The sequence below is a fragment of the Terrapene carolina genome, unplaced genomic scaffold, assembly GCF_002925995.2.
Source record: "Terrapene carolina triunguis isolate 2854851 unplaced genomic scaffold, T_m_triunguis-2.0 Scaffold210, whole genome shotgun sequence".
Taxonomy (NCBI): domain Eukaryota; kingdom Metazoa; phylum Chordata; order Testudines; family Emydidae; genus Terrapene; species Terrapene triunguis.
The window spans coordinates 34314779-34338175 of record NW_020664561.1 but is presented as its reverse complement, the minus strand read 5'-3'; the positions used below and the strand labels follow the sequence as shown (position 1 = coordinate 34338175).

General features: G+C 42.1%; 1 protein-coding gene across 1 annotated transcript in view; it reads right to left on the bottom strand.

The window, feature by feature from the left end:
• Nucleotides 1-3391: 3391 nt before the first annotated feature.
• The window catches only part of ALG14 (ALG14 UDP-N-acetylglucosaminyltransferase subunit), a 28874-nt gene continuing 8868 nt past the window's right edge, over nt 3392-23397 (bottom strand). The window contains exon 4 of the mRNA XM_026655706.1: nt 3392-3712. Coding sequence (XP_026511491.1) covers nt 3482-3712 — 231 coding nt within the window. The 3' untranslated portion in view covers nt 3392-3481. The remainder of the gene's footprint in view (nt 3713-23397) is intronic.

The following is a 23397-nucleotide window of genomic DNA, read 5'->3' as shown; positions in this document are numbered from 1 at the left end:
TAACCAGCAAGCATATAGTCAGATAAGTAATTTTAAAAAGAGACAGCCATTTAAGACAGTAATTGAAAAGAATACTTCTTTTCTATAAAGATGAGATAAAATAGGTCACACTTTCCTCTGTTACCTTCATTCAACTCCACTGAAGTCATGGGGCAACACTGGCGGAAGTAGGACAACTGATACAAGCTCTTTAAAAACAATTGTTTGGTTATACCCACCTACTATAAACAAAAGGTGAGAATGCTCATTTACTTCAGCTCTGCAGGGTTTTCTGAGAACTAGAACAGTCATTTGAGGTTTGTGTTTTTTCCTTGAAAAGATTTGATTACAAAACTTCCCTTAACTCAGTTAAAGCCAGGAACACTCCTCTTTGCTGTAGCTGGTATGATTACTAAAGCAATTTTTGTTGAAGGGTTCAGTCAAAGTTAAGCTGGGATCTTTCCCCTCCTGGCTGTCGTCTTCATGCAGTTCTAGCTTTACAGACTTCTGGGACATTCCTGATACTGTGCAGCAGGCTTTCACTAAACCCTTCATTGTTCTTTTCAAGATAACTGGAGGCTTGACTCCCCTGTAAGCGGGGCAACTGAACTGGAAGCAAGGACTTGTCTTAAGCAGTCAAAGAAGGTGATATTCCTCAAGATCTGACCTAGAGACTGAAGTAGTTCATTTTTCATGAAAACCTCTTGAGTGAACCTGTTATACACCGGAGCATTTAAATGGGAATTTACAAGTAGAGAGGGGCTAGTGATTTTCTTTAATTCCAACAACTCTCATTTAGAGTGCAGATGAATACCATTGTTTGGAACTACGGTACTGTTTAAAGGCAGACTCACACAGTTCATCCACACAGGGTTTGATAATCCACACAGAGGGCAAAATCCTGCCCTGGGCAGTGCTGGAAACGGGAACAAGGTTGCTCATAATACACCCACCAGTTCACAATTCCTACTCACCAGAGGATTCCATGGGGAGAGCTTGTAGGAGCTGTGGTGAGGTACACTTTTCTGCTGCTCTAAATCGGAACAGCATGTGACCCCAGCAGTGCATGGTCCTGATTGTGGTGTGTATACTAGCCAGCCTGGGAACTGGACCTACCCTCTAGTCATCAGACCATACTGCCTTGAGGACATGGTGCATAAGAGGGCTTTTGTGGGCTTTTAAGCTCTAGGGCAGAGGTCCCCAAAGTTTGGGGCACACACCCCTAGGGGGCCATGGAGGAACATTCGGGGGCACAGCAGGGCCTAGGGCAGCCCCCACGGGGGGGGGGAAGAGTATCACCCAGATACTTCCTGTCCCGCTCTCAGACGTGTCCCTCGCTCCCACCCCCACGCCTCGCCCTGTGCCGAGCCTCGGCATGGCTCCACTACTGGCCTGGCCCCAGCCCCGCTCCCAACCTCAGCCTCGGCCCCCGTCCATGTCTCCCCCCACTCACCCCAGAGTTGTGGCCCCGCTCCCGGCCCCGGGGGGTGGTTGATATGGATGCGGGGTGGGGGGGGGCCACAACTGTCAAAAGTTTGGGAACCGCTGCTCTAGGGAGAGATCCTGCACTGCTGCTTTTACAGAGAGCAGGGGAAGAGGGTCCCTCTCCCCCCTCAACTCGAGTGCCTTACTACAGTGGAGGGCGGCATCCAGCTCACAGAATAAGTTCGGTAATGTGTCTAAAAAACAAAGTGGTTTTAGCCATAATAAAACAGCGTCTCCCTTCTTACCAATCTACAACTGTGCAGAAAGTCCTGATAACATGGTCCTCATTCCAATTAGTAAGGGAAAAACTTACACATATTAGCATAACTCACATCAGGTCATTTTCAAGGACCTAAGTGGTGACTCAAACAAACTGCACAAAGATGTCTTCATACAAATCTCTAATCCATTAGCACCCCTTTCATATTAGTCATTGTCCATGTTAAGACCCTGTAAAATATAGAGGGTTTGGAAACACATTTGTGACCAAATTAATGGAATCTTTGCAAGTATATTCCTCCCCCAGCTAAGAACTATTAAACCTGCTGATGGGATGCAACACCTGGCCCTCATACAGGACTTAGCATATCGGGATACCATTTTTTCAAGAAACAGGTTAAATGTCCCTTCACACCCGTTTCCAAAAAGCAGGCACCACTATTTCTGTGGAAATAAACCAATCCCTGCTCCAGTTACCAAAATAACCTCCATGACTTTTTTGACCTCTGGCGTAGTGGAAAAGGCCTCAGAACTTTATCCCCACGTGGTTGCTTGAGGAGCTGCTGCTTGGCCTCCTTGTAGTCAGTTCATACAGTCTCTATAAAGCATTTCCACTCTTCTATGAGCTTTCTTCTCTGTATGTGTTTCTCTAGCCAGAAACATATGTGTGTGTGTATATATACAGATGACAGATGTGTTTATATTGCTTTATGCATGGAACATTGTATAGGACTACATTTTGCCAGATGAACTTGAAAGACTAAAGTATACTTACACATACTTCATTCTCCCACAAAATAAATTTTTAAATTTTGCCTGATATGAAGTGCCATTTTCCACAAAAAAAAACATTTTTTATTAAATGTGCATTGTATTGCTGAAATAGAGATTATTTTCTTAAACAGACAAAACAAAATATACAGAAATCAAATTCACCATGCAAGAGAGGTATTTCCTCCCACTTCTGTTGCCATCGTTAATACTCATTTTAGTCTTTACACATGTGGCAGCAAACTGGGCCAAAACAGCTCAATACTCCACGGTGACAGTTTTGTCTACAATGTAAAGCTGCGAAGGATATTTTTATGTACATTTTGAAGCATGTATCTTTTGACTATACAAACACTGCATCTGTCTCATGACGTTTGTCACCTTCTTATTTATCTTAATTTAAACAAGAGGTGTGTTTTGGATAGTAGGAGCAGCTTTGACAAATCAAGAGGAAAAATTATGCTGGTTTAATGTCCAGGGTTTTGGAAGACTGTAGAGTGTTAATTGTAATGAAGCCAACTTAATATAACTGTTTTCTTTATATTCCAAAGATTCGCTAGGGACTTTGCTGCTTGCATACAGGAAACAGTCTGTTGTATTAGAACAAGACCATGTTTCTTACCCTTTAAATTATTACAGAAAGTTTCCTTATAGGAAATGTTACCATTCAGACAAACTCTCATATTTATTTGTAGACAAATCTTCCTGTTTGTGTCACAAGACAATTAGGTGAAACCAGAGACCAAGAAGATTCAATGCTATTCCCTTACAAGTGTGAAGAGAAGCTGGTGAATAAATCCACATGATGGCAATAAATGTGTATGCAGAAATAACATTTTTTCTTAATGTAACTCTTTATTGCGGTCTGCTTTCAAGTCTTGGCTGTTTGACTTATACATTTGGTTTGCAACAACCAGTAAATCTCAAACCAAGAACCTGTGGAAAAAATAAATATATTCCTTTAACTATAAAGAGGAGCTACCTGCAGAAATGTGAATTCATTATAAATAAAGTTTGCCTTTTGTTGTCACACTATTCGACCAAGATATACAGACTTGGGATATTTTTCCTTCAGAGCAGGCCACTGAACAATGAAGTAATCCGAAAAGTAGTAAAGAATTTTTCCAGACAGGGATAAAGTTTCCACTCGGCAGATGCTCTCTACATACACAATGATAACTTTCTTTAGCGCCAGTATCTCAAGAAGAAGGGCAGATATACAGACAGGAACACATGTTCCTGGTCCGTTGCACAATATCTAAAAGAAACAAAATATTTTAGATCAAAAGTCAAATATCAGATTTTTTTATACTGTATAGAGACCTTAGATATTTCCATAAACGATTAGGTTTATAAAAAGTAGACATTTATTAAAACTAAACAAAAAGCAAAGGCAAATTTACAGTAGGGTTTACATCAAAACAAACAGCTGCCAAAAAACATATTTTAAATGTCAAATATTGTGGTGAGGTGGGAGGTGTTGCTTCTTTCCTAGTAGGGACATTTTTGTGTAGGGATCAAAATTTAATAGCTTTCAGGAACACTACTAGCAAAGCATAGGGGTCAAATACTGGCCTCGGGCAGAGCTTTCATTGATGACAACAGGAGTTCGATGCATGGGCTTAGGGCACAATAAAGCCTAAACTGTTTAATCAGGATTTCTTAAAACTGGCAATACAGTTATAAACCTCCTGAATTTTGGCCTTGAGTCAGCAAAACATTTAGTACATGCTTAACTGCTTTGCTGAATTGGGGCTTTTATCAAGGCTTTTTAGCTGATCTGCTGAATTATTGGGGGTTTTCTAGTAAGCACTTGGGAGTTTTTACCAAAACTTGTTACGATTATGCTCTTTTGTAGCTACATGCATATAATTAATAATAATACTTTGCACTCATCAGAGGATTTCAGTGCCTTACAAACATTAATTACGCTAGTGAAGTGAAAATTATTTCTATTTTACAGATTGGTAAAATGAGGCACAGAGAAGTTAAAGCCAACATTTTCAAACTAGGATGCCTTTAGGCATCTGACCCACATTTAGTTTCCTAAGTAAAAGTAGCCTGATTCCAGGGGTGGAAGGTCAGGGTTACTAAACTGAATGAGACTGTTATCAGCACATTTGGAACAGTTGCAGTTTGTTTGGTAAATAATGGAGACACTGTGTTTTATTATGGGTAAAACAGCTTTATTTCCCTGGGATGTAATATAAAATAGGAATAATTTTAGATAATAGGGTCACATAATTTCTGTTATAGACTCAGTCCTGCATTTCTCACACCTATGGGTGCTCAGTACATCTTAGAAACAGGCCGCTTTTATTTAAGTACTTAAAGTTTGGCACCTAAATTGATATTTAGGTGCCAAACTTTAGGCACTCAGGTGTGAAAATTTTGGCCAAAAGTGACTTGGCTAAGATCAAACAGCTGTCCCATAGCCAGGGACACAGAACCTGGGAGTCTTGGCTCCCCATCCCCTGCTCCAGTCAGCAAAACTAATTAAAAAACACATGCAACTCCCATTAATTCAGCACTCTCAGGATCAGACCATGAAAGTTTGTGTGAAATATACTTATTTTAGGCATTTAAATTTTGTTTGCCCAGTTCTCCAACTCTTAAAGACTTTTTTGGGTAGAAAGTTACATATAGTAAGTTTGATAGACATCTGGTAGTCTTTGGATGACACAGTTTAGGACAACATTTTCTCGTGGGAATCAACAGCCACCAAGCTTATATGCAAAATAAATTAATGTCACTTTTTAGTGTGGTTCTTACAGAAATTAATTATTCACATTTGAGTTTCATTAAACTTTATTTACAGTGGGGAAAGACAGTTTAATGGGCAACACTTTTTATACTCTGTAAATCTTTGAAATAATAAGTCAGAAGTACTGAGTATTATGTAGTGCCCCAATTCACCATGAAATGTTTTTGTTACATGTCAGCAGTAACAAAATATCAATATATTTGTATAATAAAATTAAAGTGCAATTCTTTTCATACTAGCCCGTATCTGGTTAAGATGAGATTCAGTTGAGAACAATTCTGCATATCAGATTTTTAAAATCAAAATAATATGCTGTACTTTCGAAGCTGCTGCTGCGCTAGATATCAAGTACTTATGCCAGGGATTGAAAATCCACTCTCCAAACTGTTGAGAATGAATGTTGAAGTATAATTTCTACAGAATTTAAGCTTTCATTTTAAAAAAAATTCTACCCCCTAATGGTTACAAAGAAAATCTTCCAAATGTGAATTAAGTGTAAACTGATACTCTCTCCCTAAGTCTGCACACAGACACAGGGCTTGTCTACACTGGCACTTCACAGCGCTGCAACTTTCTCGCGCAGGGGTGTGAAAAAAACACCCCCCTGAGTGCAGCAAGTTTCAGCACTGTGAAGCGCCAGTGTAAACAGTGCCCCAGCACTGGTAGCTACGTCTCTCATGGAAGTGGGTTTTTTTAGAGCACCAGGAGAGCTCTCTCACAGCGCTCTGTCGTGACTACACAAGTCACATTAGTGTTGCCATGTAGACTAGCCCACAGCATCACAGCAGCAGCATAATCTGGTCAGTTTCATCTCTGCTATTCAGAATCCTAAGGACAGCAGTGAAACAGTCCAAGATCACTTCGGCTTAATACTGCTTTACCTTTTTTAGGCATTTTCTATGGCTGTTGAAAGGCATCAAGCTGGACCTGTAGTCTCCCCTTCCCCCCCAACTAGCACAGAGCCACTGCAAATGAAAGCTGCTTTAGTGTAAGTGAATGCAACAATGTATTAGAATAAATGACATTTACTAGCTAAAACACAGAAAACAGCTCACAACCATACAAGGATTAAATGTCAGACAAAGGGCTAAAACAAAAACCAGCAAAAGCAGAGAACTTGCGAGTTATTATATTTAGTTTATTTTTCTAATTTATACCTTTAATTACATATTTCAGCACTTCTGATGTTCATAAAATTCAGTAATCAAAAGGAGGACAACAAAGTCCCTACAACCTTAGTAGAAATTTGAAAAATTAATGCAAGATTGTTTTGCATAAGGCCTGTCAATAGCTACTGGTCTCTTATTTCTGTTAGAAAATTCCACAGAGTTTGCTCTTTGTGAGCCTGACAACATCAATGAAATTCATTGCTTTTCTGTATTCTGGGATAGATTCTGCTCCATGGCAGGGAAACACTCATCATAACTTAGAGGCAGTGTACAAAGGTGAATTGAAGACAACTGTGCACTCAACTCTGAGGCTGTCTGGTTGCTTGACTAGCTCCTGGCATAAGAACATAAAAGCTGCCATATTAGGTCAGACCATGGTCCATCTTGCACAGTACCCTGTCACCAGCACAGCTTCAGGGGAAGTGTACAGAACATGGCAATTATGGAGTGATCCACCCATCTTTCACTCCCTGCTTCTGGTAGTCAGATGTTTAGGGTTGCCCCAAGCTCAGGGTTGCGTCCCTGACCATCTTGGCTAATAGTCACTGAACATATCCAGTTCTTTTCTGAACCCAGTTATACTTTTGGCCATTACAACATCTCATGGCAATGAGTGCCCCAGATTAATTGTGCACTGTGTGAAAAAGTACTTCCTCTTGTTTATATTAAACCTGCTGCCTGGTAATTTCATCAAGTGACCCATTTTTTGTATTACATGAAAATGTAAGTAATACATTTTCCCACACCATTCATGATTTTATAGACCTCTATTGTATCCTACCCTTAGTCATCTCTTTTCTAAACTGAACAGCCCTAATCTTTTTAGTATCTCCTCAAATGAATGCCACTCCATACCCTTGATCACCTTTGTTGCCCTTCTTCAAACCTTTTCCAGTTCCACTATATTTTTTTGAGAGAGGGTAACCAGAACTAGACACAGTATTAAAGGTGTGGGCACACTATGGATTTATATAGTGGCATTATATTTTCTATCCCTTTCCTAACAGTTCCAAACATACAGGTAGCCTTTTTGACTACTGCTGTGCATTGAGCAGAAGTTTTCAGAAAACTATCCACTGTGACTCCAAGAGCTCCTTCTTGGGTGGTAACAAATAATTTAGAACCCATCACTGTGTGTATCTATCTATCTATCTATCTATCTGGGATTCTCCCCGCACCCCATACAGTGCATTTCTTTGCACTTAACACTGAATTTCATCTGCCATTTTGTTGCCCGCTCACCTAGTTTTGAGAGAGCCCTCTGTAAGTCCAAAGCAGAATGCAAGGAGTTAACTATCTTGAATAATTTCATTCATTTGCAGTGGTGTTTTTAGCATGTTGGTTCCAGGATATTAGAGAGACAAGGTGGTGAGGTAATACCTCCCCTCTTATCCCATAGCTTCTTAGTTTCCTTACGAGCCTTTGGTACTTTGTCAAAGGCTTTCTGAAAATCCAAGTACATTATATTGATTGGAACACTCTTCTCCACAGCCTGTTGACTCCCTCAGAGAATTCTAATAGATTGGTGAGGCATGACTTCCCTTTACAAAAGCCGTGTTGTCTCTTCCCGAACAAATCGTGTCTAAGTGTCTAATAATTCTGTTCTTTACTATTGTTTCGATCAATTTGCCCAGTACTGAGGTTAAGCTCACTGGACTGTAAGTGCCAGGATCTCCTCTGAAGCCCATTTTTAAAATTGGCATTATGCTAGCTACCTTTCAGTCATCTGGTAGAGACGCTAACTTCAGAGCTAAATTACATACTACAATTAGTAGTTCTGCAATTTCATATTTTAGTTCCTTCAGAACTCTTGGGTGAATACCATCTGGTACTGGTAACTTATTATTATTCAGTTTATTTATTTGTTCTAAAATCTCTTCTATTGACACATCAGTTTGTGACAGTACTTCAGATTTCTTGCCCAAAAAGAATAACTCTGATGTGGGTATCTCCCCCACATGTTCTGCAGTGGAGACTAATGCAAAGAATCCATTTTGCTTCTCCATAATGGCCTATATGACTTAGAGTAGGCTTCAGGCTTTTCCCATTTATGCTAACTGATAATGGACCCCAAGGGATGTTATAGCAACTGGGGATAAGCCAGGCCTAAGAAAACATTGACCATGCCTCCTTTTCCCAATTCATTGCTTGCACAATTAACCGGGACAGGAGTGGAGGTGACAGAAGAGTGCTATAGTGGCTCTGTGTCACCCAAAGATTCCAGACATCTTTGTGCCACCACGGTGATACAAAGCTAACTCAATGTACAGGTGCCTAAATATCTTTAAAAATCTAACTCTAAGAGCTGAACTGTCACTGAAAGTCAATAAGACTTGTATTCGTAAGTCACTTTTGAAAATGGGACATAGGCACTTATGAAAATTTTACCCTTTGTCTTCAAATTTGTCTGTAAAGTACCTAATATAGTTTTAATGTTATAGTGATTATTATAAAAAAGATACAGGCTAGGGTGAAAGGCTTAAATCTTAGTGACAAGTCAGATATTCACTTCTATAAATTCGGTATTTGATCACTGCTTATTAAATACCATAAAATAGGTAACTATCACAACACATTACAGCATGCCAGTGCAACAAAATAGCAAGAGATCAAGAGGAAATACTGCTCTTTAACCTTGAGAAACAGTATCCCTGGATGGATAAAGTATCCTCATGGATGGATAAAGCAATGTCATGCTCTATCATTTTATTATAAATGAAAAAGGCCTGTCAATTGGTTCTTTGTTTTCATGCTAATTTTGACATGACATCACTCATCTGCAGTGAAACCTTATCACTGGAAAATAAAAATTAAAAAGACAATTTAACAAGAGTTTAAAGGTAACCTGCAAAGGGAAAAATAATGGGCCTGGGTCTTTTGCTTCATTATAATTAACAGTGGAGGCCTGAAAGGTTTTTTTTTTTTTTAAATTCTGCTGTGTTTTAGTTTTTATATTAGAAATTTCTGTAGCGCCTATTTAGATTGGAAAACTGTAGAATTGCTGGGGGGAAAAAAGTATCTCTGAAGAGTCAAAAGATTGAAATCAGAGAATCTGTACAAAGAACTGACTTTGTTAGACTATTTAAAAACTCCTTGATTTTGTTGACACAGTTCAATAGCAAATTGGGGGGGAAAAGTAGTATTTGCTGAATCTTTAACACCACAGTCACTTCAGTTAAAGTGTGAAAGCTCACAAACTTCTGAGATCCTCCCATCATCCTCCAGCAACACTCGGTAAGTCCCAAATTGACATTCCTGATATTCTAAAGATAAAAAACAAGTGCAGAGGGAGGAAAGGAAGGGAATAAGAAACAAAGGGGGGAAAAAAATCCTGGAGATCTTCTTTTTATACATAATAAAGAATCAAAAAAGGCAAAATCCCAGGTTTTTTTTTTTTTTAAAAGAGCCTTTGTGGCTGCATTTAAGAAATAGTAAGAAAAGTTTCAAGTACAAAAGGAACAAGAAGTCAGCAAGAAAAAAATAGGGTCTTTAAAAATATTACTAAATTGTCATAGACTGACAGACAGGGACTGCTTTAAAAGTGTTTAGTTGTTTGTCTCAGTATTCTCAAAGGAGGATTGGTAAGAAATGCCCAAAAAAAACAGTTTCCAAGTAGAAAAAGAAGAGAAATACCAAAATAAACCAGGATACTCAATGAGATCAAGAAACTAGAATGGCTGAAAGTGACCAAACTTCTTAGCTCACAGCATTTTTCAGTGAAGGACTTTCACATTCACTTATGGAACTTACTACTTCAAACAGATCACCAGAGCCACAGTTTAGTGGCCTTTAGAGCCCACTGTAAGGTGCAACTGGCTAACTAGACTCTGGAATTAATTTTCAAAAGACAGATATCCACTAGAGAAGGCAGCCACTGTCCTAAAGCAGCTGCAGTCTGTCTACCATTTGTGTGCAGTATTATTGTGTTCAGTTTATTTTAACTGCATGTTTTTAACTAATGAGGCACCCATATGCTGTACTGTTGGGAGCTGTATAAAAATACTTAAATAAAAAGTTTTAGAATATGTAACAGCAAATTACAATATGTGGAACTTACAAAAAATAACATTAGGAAGTTCTTTTGACTTTCATAAAGCATGTAGTGGAAATAACAGTAAACAAACAAAATTCCATAATACATAAAGAAAATGAATATGGATCAGAAGACATTATGTCACAAATTAAACTGCATTCAGAACACTGTGTGCGGCTCCGGTCATATTATCATCAGAAGGATGATTCATAAATGGCAGAAAGATTGCAGAGGTTAATTAGAATGCTCCAGGAATTCAACAATCTCAATTATTAATTTGCTAATAAGTGTGGTCTGCTACAAGACACGAGTTGTTCGAATGCTGATTTTTAGTGGCAATCTTAAGTGCAGACAGGGACATGGCTCTTCTTTGTCATGTTCTCTAAGCAGGGCCGGCTCCAGGCACCAGCTTCTCAAGCAGGTGCTTGGGGAAGCTGCTCCGGAGTGGGGCGGCACGTCCAGGTATTCGGCGGCAATTCGGCGGACGGTCCCTCACTCCGCCTGGGAGCAAAGGACCTCCCGCCGCAGATCGCGATCGCGGCTTTTTTTTTTGTTTTTTTTTGTTTTTGTTTTGGCTGCTTGGGGCGGCCAAAACCCTGGAGCCGGCCCTGTCTCTAAGTCATCCTTCAGCACGTCCCCAAGGCTCTGAATGGCATCTTAGCTGAGCCTGTATGTGAATGATCTCCTGCTTAGAAATCGCAGGAAATTCTAGATCAGTTTGTAGATCTAGTTTAGAGGATGAGGGCCTGTCTTCCCTCAAAGTAAACATTATCGTACTGGACTGCTCCCTAGCCTCCTATTCCAAAGAGAAAAAAGGATAATAAAACCTAAAAACTGTATATAAATATGCTTGCTTGACAACGACCCTACAATTGAACTTTAAAAACCACAATTCTCAATGTGGCTTTCATTAGTATGGACCAGAAACTTTGAAAAAGGTATTTTTGAGGTAGTTAAATGTGACTTTTGTTATATGCATATAAACATGCTCATAAGATAGCAATTGATATGCTACATATAAAAACTATGTGATGTGAGGAAAAGTAAAACACTATTTTCATGAGGTAGAGGATGAGTGAGATATATTTAAACCTAAAAAGAAGTTAAATCTAGAGGCTGACCATAGGACTGGGAGCCAGGAACTCAGCTCTAACCTTAACCCCAACATTGTCTCCCTCTGGAGACCTGAGTTATGTCATTGGTAATGTTGTTGTAAGAATTGGTCAACAATGGTAAAGTGACTCAAAGACTTTAAAGGTCAGAAAGGACCATCATGATCATCTAGTCTGACCACCTACACAGCTCAGGCTACAGAACCTCACCCACCCACTCCTGTAATAGACCCCTAACCTCTGGTTGAGTTACTGATATCCTCAAATCATGGTTTAAAGTCTTCAAGTTAAAGAGAATTCACCATTTACACTAGTTTAAACCTGCAAGTGGCCTGTGCCCCATGCTGCAGAGGAAGGCAAAAAAAACCCTTCAGTCTCTGCCAATCTGACCTGGGGGAAAATTCCTTCCCAACCCCATATATGGTGATCAGTTAGACCCTGAGCATGTGGGCAAGACCCAACAGGCAGATACTACAGAGAATTATTTCCCAGGTAATTCAAGAGCCCTCTCCATCTAGTGTCTCATCTCTGGGCATTGGGGATGTTTGCTACTGGCAGCCGCTGATGGACCACATGCCATTGTAGGCAGTCCCATCATACCATCCCTTCCACAAACTTATCAAGCTCAGTCTTGAAGCCAGTTAGGTTTTCTGCCCCCACTGCTCCCCAGTGCTTTGAAGATGAAAAGGTCTATATATGTGTAAAGTATTAAACAAAGAACAGAAGACTCCCCAATGTTTTAGTAAATTCTGGGAGAGAACTTAGTCTTAATTTTGTGTGCTTAAACTTTCCTTCCTTTTTTATACTGTGCAACTTAAACAGCTGACCTTTTTCCTTTTCCTACTTTGGTTTCTCTTGTACATGTTAAGTGTTTTTTATCTAAAAAAGGGTAACAGTAGATGAGACATAATATAAAAACAGTACAGTACCAGACAAACTATGGGGGGAAAAAATGCTTTGGCACACAAAACAAGTTACTAGATTCCCCTTACTAGCAGCATCACACACAGTGCACTTGTTTAAAAAGTGAAAAATAGGAAAGGATTACCACAAAGATCTAATGAGAATCATGATATAAAGGAACAATAACTTATTGTCCATCATAGCAACTTGCTCAAGTGCTGTGAACTTAAGACATTTTGAACATGGAACAGAGAATGGAAAATCTTAGCTAAGTGAAATAAAGGTCTCCTTTCATACAGTTTCATTGTGTGAGCATTTATCTAGGTTTATTATGGTGAACTTAACTAGCTTAAGAACTGGGCATTTTACAATGCTTAATTATTTCTAAGGTATTGTACTTGGATATAAAAATATAGGTCAAGATTTTGAGAAGTGACTTGTGATTTTGGTTGATACAACACTTTAAAGCAGTGGTTCTTAACCTTTACTGTAGCCTGCATCCCTTTGGTTCTCAAAATATGTTCTCGCACCCCTTATCAAAAATCATTGAAGTAGGTCAGTTCTTTAAACCTAGATATATTTTTTGTTCGTATATTACGATAATCGTTAAAAAATGTATCTTAATAAATAGATAGGTTTGATGAAACAAAGTAGTTGTACTTACGTGCCTGTGCTTAATTTGTGTTTTGATGATTTACCTTATAAAAAAAATCTGGCATGACTCGCACCCCCAGAAAAAGCATCTCGCACCCCCAGGGGGTGCGTGCACCCCAGGTTAAGAACCACTGCTTTAAAGGGATGTAATTTTCAAAAAGTGATGAGCACTGAGCTCTAAAAATCAGGCCCCTCTAAGATGTCTCAAGTTTGACAACAAAAATCACTAGTCACTTTTGAAAATCTTAGCCACAGAATCTGTCTGAAAAGGATTAGATCTAATCTACGAAAAATGCTTTTTTTTTTTTTTTAAACCAAGCACCTGAGCTGGAAAGGTACTGAGTGCCTCCTGAGAGTTGTTCAGCATCCTCAACTCCTAATGACCTCAGGACAGGATGCTGAACTCTGCTCCCTAACACAAAGCACAAGCTAAAGGGCTTTGCCATGAGCTCAAGGCAAGGTATGAAAGGAGACGTTATCCTCCCCACAACTAAGAGACAAGGCACGTAACACCAGTGCAGCTGAGTCTGTTGCTTCCCTTATACAGTTTTTTGGTCCATGGACCCACTAGTTATGCCATCGTAAGTCTACACACTGCAAAGCTTGCCTTTGTGGTACACAGGGAACTCAATACAGGACTCTCCTTGTCCTCCACCTACTGAAGAGTGGAACTGCATCAGTTCTGCTGCATTTGGGGCTTTCTGATGCCCAGGACACGTTTCACTTCAAGAAGGCAAGATCTTGCATTCCTCATGCTCCTAAAAACTTCCACTGAAGTCAACAGGAGTTTTAGGTGTACAAGGATTTGTAGGATCAGTCATTCCAATATATAAATGATTTAGAAGTATTCCAAACTCCTCCTTTTTCCCCAAGAAAAAGTACAGCAGAAAAATATTTGCCTACATTGATAAAACCTAGAGTCTGTATAGCTTCCAGTGTTACAAATACTTAGTTCTTGACTTGATCTGATAAACTTAGGAACACTAAGCAAAGTAATATTTGGGTGCTGATTTTTATATCAGAAATTTTACACAAATGCTGTCAACTCAATTCTAGTATTCATTTTCCCCACTCCTAAGTTTTATAAACTAAGGAACATGATATTCTGCCAAGAATGTAGGGAGCTGCGGTCCACTAACCACACTTTCACCCAAGGAAAGTTAAATATAAGCAATTGTTTTACGTACTACACATCTAGAATCTTTTTATTGGCAAAAAAGGCATTTTAGTCTCTATTTTTGCCCTTTTAACTATTCTATAATCTTTACAAGCACTCTGACTTTTATTCTCAGGTATTTTGAAGTGATCACAGATCTATGCCGTTTAAAAATTTACAATGTTCTTGAATTTTCTTAATAAATAAAAGTGTGGAGGATTTCAGTGCAAAGGGCATATGGACCTTGGCAAAGATGTAGTCTTTCTTTAAACTATTATTCATTTTATCAAGACAGACTTTTTTTTTTTTAAATGTCAAAAGCATTACATGAGTACTAAACTATCAATAGATTAGCAATTTTAACATAAGTTCTGATAATTCTGAGTCTGCTGCAAATGTCACAGTCATTTTAAGTTCCTCTTACAAACAAAGGATCAATTGAATTATATAACAGTTAGTAACTTCACAGTGTTCTTCTCATATGATTTTCCATGTCGGCTCCTTTGGTAGCATATTAAGCTGCTCAGTTAGGTTTTCCAGTCAATTTCACTCATAATGATAACTCGATAAAATTGATACTCATTAAATGAAACCACTACTGTAGCAAGGCAATTTCCTAATGCACTCGTTACTCTGATCTCCTACAGGCTGTCCATTTAATTTGGATAAAAGGCACTTTACCTTTTCTTTGTGTTTCTTTTTTAATTAATGTGTGGAGAGAATAGCAGGGGGCTCCACAATGACTTCTCCTTGATCTTCTGTTTTATTTAAACTGTGTGTGAGGTTTGCTGTGATACAAACTTATCTGCACCAATTAAGCCAATGAGACCAGGATCAGGCCCATAAACAGATCATTTACAGCAGTGGTTCTCAACCAGGGATACATGTACCCCTGGGGATATGCAGAGGTCTTCCAGGGGGTATATCGACTCATCTAGATATTTGCCTAGTTTTATAACAGGCTACATGAAAAGCACTAGAGAGGTCATTTCAAGCTAAAATTTCATATAAACAATGTCTTGTTTATACTGCTCTATATACTATAACTGAAATGTACGTACAATATTTATATTCCAATTGATTTATTTGATAATTATATGATAAAAATGAGAAAGTAAGCAATTTCTCAATAATAGTGTGCTGTGACACTTTTGTATTTTTGTCTGATATTGTAAGCAAGTAGTTTTTAAGTGGTGAAACTTGGGGGTACAAAAGACAAATCAGACTCCTGAAAGGGGTACAGTAGTCTGGAGAGGTTGAGAACCACTGATTTACAGAAACTATCTTGTTGCAATGTACTGCATATGTAGTTAATCTTGATGCTATTCAGAATTACTATACTAGATAACTGAAGATTATATTAGAGATGGGTCAGAACCAAAACCCTGAATCCAAGCACACTAACTTTGCGGAAGTTAGGTTCCAATTCAAATTTTTGTGGTGGGTGCATCTTTACTAAATATAGTCATAAATGCAAGAATGACAAAATTTTGAATGCTTATAGATTCATAGATTCTAGGACTGGAAGGGACCTCGAGAGGTCATCGAGTCCAGTCCCCTGCCCGCATGGCAGGACCAAATACTGTCTATCAGGGATGGTCTAGACATTTATCTAACCTACTCTTAAATATCTCCAGAGATGGAGATTCCACAACCTCCCTAGGCAATTTATTCCAGTGTTTAACCACCCTGACAGTTAGGAACTTTTTCCTAATGTCCAACCTAGACCTCCCTTGCTGCAGTTTAAGCCCATTGCTTCTTGTTCTATCCTCAGAGGCTAAGGTGAACAAGTTTTCTCCCTCCTCCTTATGACACCCTTTTAGATACCTGAAAACTGCTATCATGTCCCCTCTCAGTCTTCTCTTTTCCAAACTAAACAAACCCAATTCTTTCAGCCTTCCTTCATAGGTCATGTTCTCAAGACCTTTAATCATTCTTGTTGCTCTTCTCTGGACCCTTTCCAATTTCTCCACATCTTTCTTGAAATGCGGTGCCCAGAACTGGACACAATACTCCAGCTGAGGCCTAACCAGAGCAGAGTAGAGCGGAAGAATGACTTCTCGTGTCTTGCTCACAACACACCTGTTAATACATCCCAGAATCACGTTTGCTTTTTTTGCAACAGCATCACACTGTTGACTCATATTTAGCTTGTGGTCCACTATAACCCCTAGATCCCTTTCTGCCGTACTCCTTCCTAGACAGTCTCTTCCCATTTTGTATGTGTGAAACTGATTTTTTCTTCCTAAGTGGAGCACTTTGCATTTGTCTTTGTTAAACTTCATCCTGTTTAACTCAGACCATTTCTCCAATTTGTCCAGATCATTTTGAATTATGACCCTGTCCTCCAAAGCAGTTGCAATCCCTCCCAGTTTGGTATCATCCGCAAACTTAATAATCGTACTTTCTATACCAATATCTAAGTTGTTAATGAAGATATTGAACAGAGCCGGTCCCAAAACAGACCCCTGCGGAACCCCACTCGTTATGCCTTTCCAGCAGGATTGGGAACCATTAATAACAACTCTCTGAGTACGGTTATCCAGCCAGTTATGCACCCACTTTATAGTAGCCCCATCTAAATTGTATTTGCCTAGTTTGTCGATAAGAATATCATGCGAGACCGTATCAAATGCCTTACTAAAGTCTAGGTATACCACATCCACAGCTTCTCCCTTATCCACAAGACTTGTTATCCTATCGAAGAAAGCTATCAGATTGGTTTGACATGATTTGTTCTTTACAAATCCATGCTGGCTGTTCCCTATCACCTTACCACCTTCCAAGTGTTTGCAGATGATTTCCTTAATTACTTGCTCCATTATCTTCCCTGGCACAGAAGTTAAACTAACTGGTCTGTAGTTTCCTGGGTTGTTTTTATTTCCCTTTTTATAGATGGGCACTATATTTGCCCTTTTCCAGTCTTCTGGAATCTCTCCCGTCTCCCATGATTTTCCAAAGATAATAGCTAGAGGCTCAGATACCTCCTCTATTAGCTCCTTGAGTATTCTAGGATGCATTTCATCAGGCCCTGGTGACTTGCAGGCATCTAACTTTTCTAAGTGATTTTTAACTTGTTCTTTTTTTATTTTATCTGCTAAACCTACCCCCTTCCCATTAGCATTCACTAGGTTAGGCATTCCTTCAGACTTCTCGGTGAAGACCGAAACAAAGAAGTCATTAAGCATCTCTGCCATTTTCAAGTTTCCTGTTACTGTTTCTCCCTCTTCACTAAGCAGTGGGCCTACCCTGTTTTTGGTCTTCCTCTTGCTTCTAATGTATTGATAAAAAGTCTTCTTGTTCCCCTTTATTCCCTTAGCTAGTTTGAGCTCATTTTGTGCCTTTGCCTTTCTAATCTTGCCCCTGCATTCCTGTGTTGTTTGCCTATATTCATCCTTTGTAATCTGTCCTAGTTTCCATTTTTTATATGACTCCTTTTTATTTTTTAGATCATGCAAGATCTCGTGGTTAAGCCAAGGTGGTCTTTTGCCACATTTTCTATCTTTCCTAACCAGCGGAATAGCTTGCTTTTGGGCCCTTAATAGTGTCCCTTTGAAAAACTGCCAACTCTCCTCAGTTGTTTTTCCCCTCAGTCTTGATTCCCATGGGACCTTACCTATCAGCTCTCTGAGCTTACCAAAATCCGCCTTCCTGAAATCCATTGTCTCTATTTTGCTGTTCTCCCTTCTACCCTTCCTTAGAATTGCAAACTCTATGATTATGATTTATTAAAATGCACTGGGTGATAGTAACAGAAATATGTTGGCTTTAAATAGCATGAATTTACATATTTGAGGACAAATGAAAAAATTTACTACAATAGGTTACATCTAATCTACATTTTGGTAAGTGGCATATCTGCTTAAATGAGATCATTGCCAGGGAACAGGCTAAGGCCTGGTCTACACTAGGCTTTTATGTCGACTTTAGCGCCGTTATATCGAATTAACCCTGCACCCGTCCACACCAGGAAGCCATTTAGTTCGACATAAAGCTCTCTTTAAATCGATTTCTGTAATCCTCCCCAACGAGAGGATTAGCGCTAAATTCGACATGGCCATATCGAATTAGGCTAGGTGTGGATGGAAATCGACGGTAATAGCTCCGGGAGCTATCCCACAGTGCACCACTCTGTTGACGCTCTGGACAGCAGTCGAGCTCGCATGCTCTGACCAGCCACACCCCCGGGAAAATTTGAATTCATTTTCCTGTCTGGGCAGTTTGAATCTCAGTTCCTGTTTGGACATCGAGGGGAGCTCAGCAGCAGTGGCAACTATGCAGAGCTCTCCAGCAGAGATGGCCGTGCAATCTAATAGAAAGAGGGCCCCAGCATGGACTGATCGGGAAGTCTTGGATCTCATCGCAGTGTGGGGCGATGAGTCCGTGCTTTCAGAGCTGCGCTCCAAAAGAAGGAATGCTAAGATCTACGAGAAGATCTCCAAAGCCATGGCAGAGAGAGGCTACAGCCGGGATGCAACGCAGTGCCGCGTGAAAATCAAGGAGCTGAGACAAGGCTACCAAAAAACCAAAGAGGCTAACGGACGCTCCGGATCCCAGCCCCACACATCCCGTTTCTACGAGGCACTGCATTCCATCCTGGGAGCGGCCGCCACCACTACCCCACCCCTGACCGTGGACTCCGAGGATGGGATCATGTCCGCGGCCGGTTCCTCGTCGGACATGACAGCGGACGGGGAAGATGAAGAAGGAGATGAGGAGGACGAGGCAGTCGACAGCGCTGGCACCGCTGATTTCCCCGACAGCCAGGAGCTCTTCATCACCCTTACCGGGATCCCGTACCAACCGTCCCCATCCCTTACCCCGGACACAGAATCAGGGGAAGGATCAAGCAGTAAGTGCTGTAAACATGTAAACATTTATTTAAAACAGAACGGTAATATTTATACTATTAACAATGTATATTTATAAAAGTGCTGTAAACTAGTAAAAAAATAATCAGGTACAAAACAGGAATATTTACAAAGGTAACAAATGGGTTTTCATGATTTCTCTGTCTTAGGCTCTTCTCAATTTAGTCCCAAGTATTTTAAAAAAATTTCACAATGTCCGTTACTACATGATTCCCAGGCCCAAGACGCTCCACTCCAAAGTCCCAGTGCACCTACGCGAAAATCCGGTCAATGTGGCCGGGGATCGACGAGAAATCCTCGTAGGAGAACTCCTCGTAGGTCTCGTGGAGGTAGATCTCAAGCCTGTTGATCAGGTTCCGGGGTAGGGCGATCTTAGTGGGCCCTCCGTGGTAGCAGACATGTCCCCTCCACGCCACAATCAGGTACTCGGGGATCATGGCCCGACATAGCATGGCGGCATACGGCCCCGGTTTCTGCATGCTTTCCCGCAGCATGCGTTCTCTCTGGGTGTCCGGGATCCTCAGGAGGGTGATGTCGCTCATGACGCCCTGCTTTGAATTAGGGAGGGGAATGTTAGTATTGGGACTGCTTTACAGCCACGCGGTGGAGGGAGAGGGGCAGCATACAGGGATCTTTCCCTGGGACAGCCGCGAGGGGGTGGGACAGGGGCAGAGTTGATGCTGTCCTGATTGCTGGCAGCAGAGACTGGCATTGCTTTCAATGTGAAAGGAGGCCAGTGCTACTGCTGGAGTTTTAAGCAGCCACAAGTCTGCGGCTTACCATTATTGCCCGCTCCAGAAGTTCAGGTCTCCAGCCACGCTTCTCAGATCACTCCAAGACCTCCGCAAGTCCACAGGCACTGAAGGCGACGGCCGAAAATTCGACCTTGTCCTGAGTGCGCATGTGAGAGGTTCAGTGCATGGTCTTGTTCACAGAGAAAGACTAGGTTCTTTGTATACAATTTCATTTATCTGTCTCAGGAATTCACTCCCTTTTTACAATTCACACAGACACATCTGCGACTGTCTCCCAACCCAGCCTGTCAGCACACTCCCAGAGGCTAGCGCAGATTAGGCGGAGGAAGAAGAAGACGCGTGAAGACATGTTCTCAGAACTAATGGGATGATCCCGAGCCCAGGCAGCCCAGCAGACACAGTGGAGGGAGAACTTGTCACAAATGCACCGAGCAGTCATGGAACGGGAGGAGAGGTGGCGTCAGGAGGACCAACAGGCTACTGAAAAGCTGCTTGGACTAATGAGGGAGCAAACGGACACGCTCCGGCGCCTTGTGGATGTTCTGCAAGACCGGAGGCAGGAGGACAGAGCCCCGCTGCAGTCTATCTGTAACCGCCCTCACCCGCCACCAAGTCCCACACCACCCTCACCCAAACTCCAAAGAAGGAGGGGCGGCAAGGGCCGTTAAAACTTTCAGTCAACCCCTGCAGACTGCTCTAGCACTAGAAGGCTGACATTCCCCAAAATTTCATAAGTCCTTTCCTACCCACCTCACACAAGCCCCCGTCCAAGTTTCACACCCCACGTTTCATGTCTGGTTCGCAATAAAATGTTTGTTTCTCTCCATTACTGTTTCAGTCAGGTTCTTTTGAGGGAGAGTCTGTCTGGAGGGGGGGAAGGGGCTTGGTAATTGGACAGGACAGTGACCTTTAGCAGGGTACAGAGGCGGTGTCAGGTCCGGCATCAGGACACATACACAGTGCAGTCACTGGTTACCCTGGTCAGTCTGGGAGGTGTTTTTCATGTTCTGGGGGGGGGGGGGTTGCTCTGTGACTTTGTGGCGGGGGAGGGCAGTTACAGATCTTATGCAGCGGTCCTTATCATGGCTCACAGATCCACGCAGCAGGGGATCTGTAACCCTACCCCCCCTGCCAGAAAGTCACATAGCCGACACATACACACAGTCCCCCCCAGGAGTGCTGGCAGGCTCCATTGAAATAACCAGTCCACCAGTGCGGAGCCTGTCATTCCGGGAGTTTAGAAGCATCATTTGCATCAGAACACTGAACCCGCCCCCCGCCACAGTCTGCGTCCCTGGTTTAAAATATTCCCGCGAAAACAGCAATACAGACAACGGTGTTCATTAACAAAATCGAAATGATTTTATTTTTTGGGAAGGGGAAGGGGGTGAAGGGGGTATGTAACTGGAGAGGATAGTCAAAATGAACTGGGTAAAGAAACGGGGGCAGGTTCAGCTTTTCTGTCCACAAACTGAAAAGTCACTGGTTGCCCTGCTCACTCAGGAACCTAGCTTTCAAAGCCTCCCGGATGCACAGGGCGTCCCGCTGGGATCTTCTAATGGCCCGGCTGTCTGGCTGGACGTAATCAGCAGCCAGGCTATTTGCCTCAACCTCCCACCCCGCCATAAAGGTCTCCCCCTTGCTCTCACACAGATTGTGGAGCACACAGCAAGCTGCAATAACGATGGGGATATTGGTTTCACTGAGATCACAGCGAGTGAGTAAGCTTCTCCATCTCCCTTTGAGACGGCCAAAAGCACACTCCACCACCATTCTGCACTTGCTCAGACGGTAGTTGAACAGTTCTTTTTCTGTGTCCAGGGCGCCAGTATAGGGCTTCATGAGCCAGGGCATTAGCGGGTAGGCTGGGTCCCCGAGGATGACTGTAGGCATCTCCACATCCCCAAGAGTTATTTTGTGGTCTGGGAAGTAAATACCTTCCTGCAGCCGTCTAAACAGACCAGAGTTCCTGAACACGCGAGCGTCATGAACCTTGCCCGGCCATCCGACGTAGATGTTTGTAAACCGTCCCCGATGGTCCACCAGTGCTTGCAGCACCATTGAAAAGTAGCCCTTTCTATTGATGTACTGGCTGGCCTGGTGGTCCGGTCCCAGGATAGGGATGTGAGTCCCATCGATAGCCCCACCGCAGTTTGGGAATCCCATCGCGGCAAAGCCATCTATGATGACCTGCGCGTTTCCCAGGGTCACTACCTTTGGGAAGCAGTACCTTCACGATTGCCTTGGCTACTTGCATGACAACAACCCCCACGGTAGATTTGCCCACGCCAAAGTGGTTCGCGACTGACCGGTAGCTGTCCGGCGTTGCAAGCTTCCAGAGGGCTATGGCCACTCGCTTCTGGACAGTCAGGGCTGCTCGCATGCTGGTGTCCTTGCGCTTCAGGGCAGGGGACAGCAACTCACAAAGTTCGAGGAAAGTCCCCTTCCGCATGCGAAAGTTTCGCAGCCACTGGGATTCATCCCAGACCTGAAGCACTATACGGTCCCACCAGTCCGTGCTTGTTTCCCGGGCCCAGAATCGCCGTTCAACAAAATCCACATGCCCCATTGCCACCGTGATGTCCTGGGTGCTGGGGCTCGTGGTTTCTGACAGCTCTGTGCCACTCTCCGACTTCAGGCTCTCACGGCGGTGCCGTAGCCTCCTCGCCCGATTTCTCTGCATCTGCCTCAGGGAAAGGTGTATGATAAGCTGCGAGGTGTTGAGAACGGCCACAAGTGCAGCGATGGTCGCAGCGTGATCCATGATCGCAGTGCTGTGGCGTCCGCGCTGTCACTGACCAGAAAAGTGCGCGAACTGATTTCCCGCCGGCGCTTTCATGGAGGGAGGGAGGGCGTTAGTGACGGACGGATGACGACAAATTTTTTTTACCCAGAAGGCATTGGCGGCTCGACCCAGAATTCCGATGGGCAGCGGGGACTGCGGGAACTGTGGGATAGCTGCCCACAGTGCACCGCTTCCAATATCGACGCTCGCCCCGTTAGTGTGGACTCACAAAGTCGAATTACTGTCCTTAGTGTGTCCTTAGTGTGGACACACACGTTCGACTTTGCAATATCGATTCCACATATTCGATTTAAGTAAAATCGAATTACCCTCGTAGTGTAGACATACCCTAAGTAATTAATTTCAGTGACTCTAAAATTGAATAAATTGACATGTAGTTGAAAAGTCCATGTAAATGGGCACCTGAAGTTAGATTGGCCAGTAAGTGCCCCGAGGCTCTGTGCCAAAGAGAGAAATACAGAAACAGGGCAGTTTTAAAATTTAGTCAGAACCCTATTGACATGTACTGCTCAAGTGAAGTACTGAATCCCTGTTTGGTCTGAACCTGCCCTGCCTAGATGGGCCACACCCACTCTCAAGGCTAAAGAACAGGGATTGCAGGTAGCTTGTGCTACTGCATTCCTACTCCTTGCAGAGATAACCATCAACAAGCACCTGCAATCTGGACTGTGTCAGCTTCTACCAGCATGATGGAGGGAGTGCAATGAGCTTCAATGAAGT